Below are 2,078 nucleotides of genomic sequence, written 5' to 3' on the forward strand. Positions count from 1 at the left end.
ACGGGAATGTTCTTCCTAAAAACCCCGAATGTTCTCCTCAAAAACCCGGAATGTTCTCCCTAAAAACCGGGAATGTTCTCCTTTAAAAACCAGGAATGTTCTCATAAAAAACCAGGGATTTTTCCACTAAAACCGGGAGCGTTCTCCCTAAAAACTGGGAATGTTCTCCTTAAAAACCAGGAATGTTCTCCTTAAAAACTAGGAATGTTTTCCTTAAAAACCCGGAATGTTCTCCCTAAAAACTGGGAATGTTTTCCCTAAAAAACTGGGAATGTTTTCCTTTGAAAACCCGGAACATTTTCATTAAAAACCGGGAATTTTTCCACTAAAACCCCGAATGTTCTCCCTAAGAACCCGGAATGTTCTCCCTAAAAACAGGGAATGTTCTCCCTAAGAACCTGGGAATGTTCTCCTTTAAAAACCAGGAATGTTCTCATAAAAAACCAGGGATTTTTCCACTAAAACCCGGAATGTTTTCCGTTAAAAACCCGGAATGTTCTCCGTTAAAAACCCAGAATGTTCTCCCTAAAAACTGGGAATGTTCCCCCTAAAAACTGGGAACGTTTTCCTTAAAAACCCCGAATGTTCTCCCTTAAAAACCGGGAATGTTCTCCCTAAAGACCCAGAATGTTCTCCCTAAAAACTGGGAACGTTTTCCCTAAAACCCGGGAATGTTTTCCCTAAAACCCGGGAATGTTTTCCCTAAAACCCGGGAATGTTTTCCCTAGAAGGCGGGCCCGGCCCGGCCGTTAATTGCTCGTTAATCCCCGCCCCGCGTTCCCAGCTCCGGCTGGAGGCCGCGATTCCCGCGGGAGCGTTCCCGCCTTTCCCGCCCGCCCCCTTGGGGTAGGATCAGGATCAGGATTGGGATCAGCAGCAGGATCGGGATTGGGATCAGTGAGATTGGGAGGACCGGGAGCGGGAGCAGCAGCAGGATTGGGATCAGCAGGAGTGGGATCAGCAGCAGGAGCGGGAGCAGCGGGATCTGGATTGGGATCAGGATCAGGATTGGGATCAGCTGGATCCGGATTGGGATTGGGATCAGCAGGAGCGGGATCAGCAGCAGGATTGGGATCAGCAGGATCAGGATCGGGACTGGGATCGGGATCATCGGGATCATCGGGCTCGGGCTCCTCAGGCCTGCCCTGAGTTCCAGAGGGGCTGGAGAAGCCGGGATTGATCCAGGGGGTCCTGCTGAGCTCCCGCGGGAATCCTTCCCTAAATCCCTTCCCAAATCCTTCCCAAATCCCTTCCCAAATCCCAAATCATTCCCAAACCCTTCCCAAATCCTTCCCAAATCATTCCCAAACCCTTCCCAAATCCTTCCCAAATCCTTCCCCAAATCCTTCCCAAACCCTTCCCTAAATCCCTTCCCAAATCCTTCCCTAAATCCCTTCCCAAATCCCTTCCCAAATCCCTTCCCAAATCCTTCCCCAAATCCTTCCCAAACCCTTCCCTAAATCCCTTCATTCCCTCGGGAATCTCCATTCCCTCGGGAATCCTCCCCTCCCTTCCTTCCCTCGGGAGCTGTTCCCTGGGAATTCCCACCCCCCTGCCCCCGCTCCCTTTCCCGCTGGGAATCCCGGAATTCCGCCCTCGCTTTTCCCGGGAATCCTTCGGGGCCGGGGCTCTCTGCCCTGGCCTCGCCTCGGGATGGAGCCGGGAATCCTTCCCGGAGCTTCCCCGCGGGATCTGTGCCCGGAGCCTCCCGGGGCCCTCCCAGCCGGGAGATTCCCGACATTCCCGAGGACATTCCGTGGATTTCTGACGCCGCCCCGTGGAGTTACGGCAGCGTTCCGGGGCTTCGCCGCACTGTTCCGAGGTTTTGTGACGGGATTCCAAGGTTTTCTGGAGTTTATCCCAAAGTTTGCTGGAATTTGTATAAATCCCGTGAGTTTCTGACGAGATTCCGAGGTTTTGTGCTGATATTCCATGAATTTCTGAGTTTATTCCAGGGTTTCCTGAGGATATTCCCCTCCCCCTGGGGGATTGCTGGGAACCTCTTGTGCTGGGAATCCTTTTCCTGGAGTTTTCCGGCTGTTTTCCCTCAGGATTTGGGATTTGATCCTCCTGGAAGG

General features: G+C 52.4%; 1 protein-coding gene across 1 annotated transcript in view; it reads right to left on the reverse strand.

The window, feature by feature from the left end:
• Positions 1 to 760: 760 nt before the first annotated feature.
• PBK (PDZ binding kinase) overlaps positions 761 to 2,078 on the reverse strand; it is an 11,727-nt gene continuing 10,409 nt past the window's right edge. Inside the window, exon 8 of the mRNA XM_017734921.1 lies at positions 761 to 1,145. Coding sequence (XP_017590410.1) covers positions 761 to 1,145 — 385 coding nt within the window. The remainder of the gene's footprint in view (positions 1,146 to 2,078) is intronic.

This window comes from Corvus brachyrhynchos, unplaced genomic scaffold, assembly GCF_000691975.1.
Source record: "Corvus brachyrhynchos isolate BGI_N302 unplaced genomic scaffold, ASM69197v1 scaffold420, whole genome shotgun sequence".
NCBI lineage: Eukaryota > Metazoa > Chordata > Aves > Passeriformes > Corvidae > Corvus > Corvus brachyrhynchos.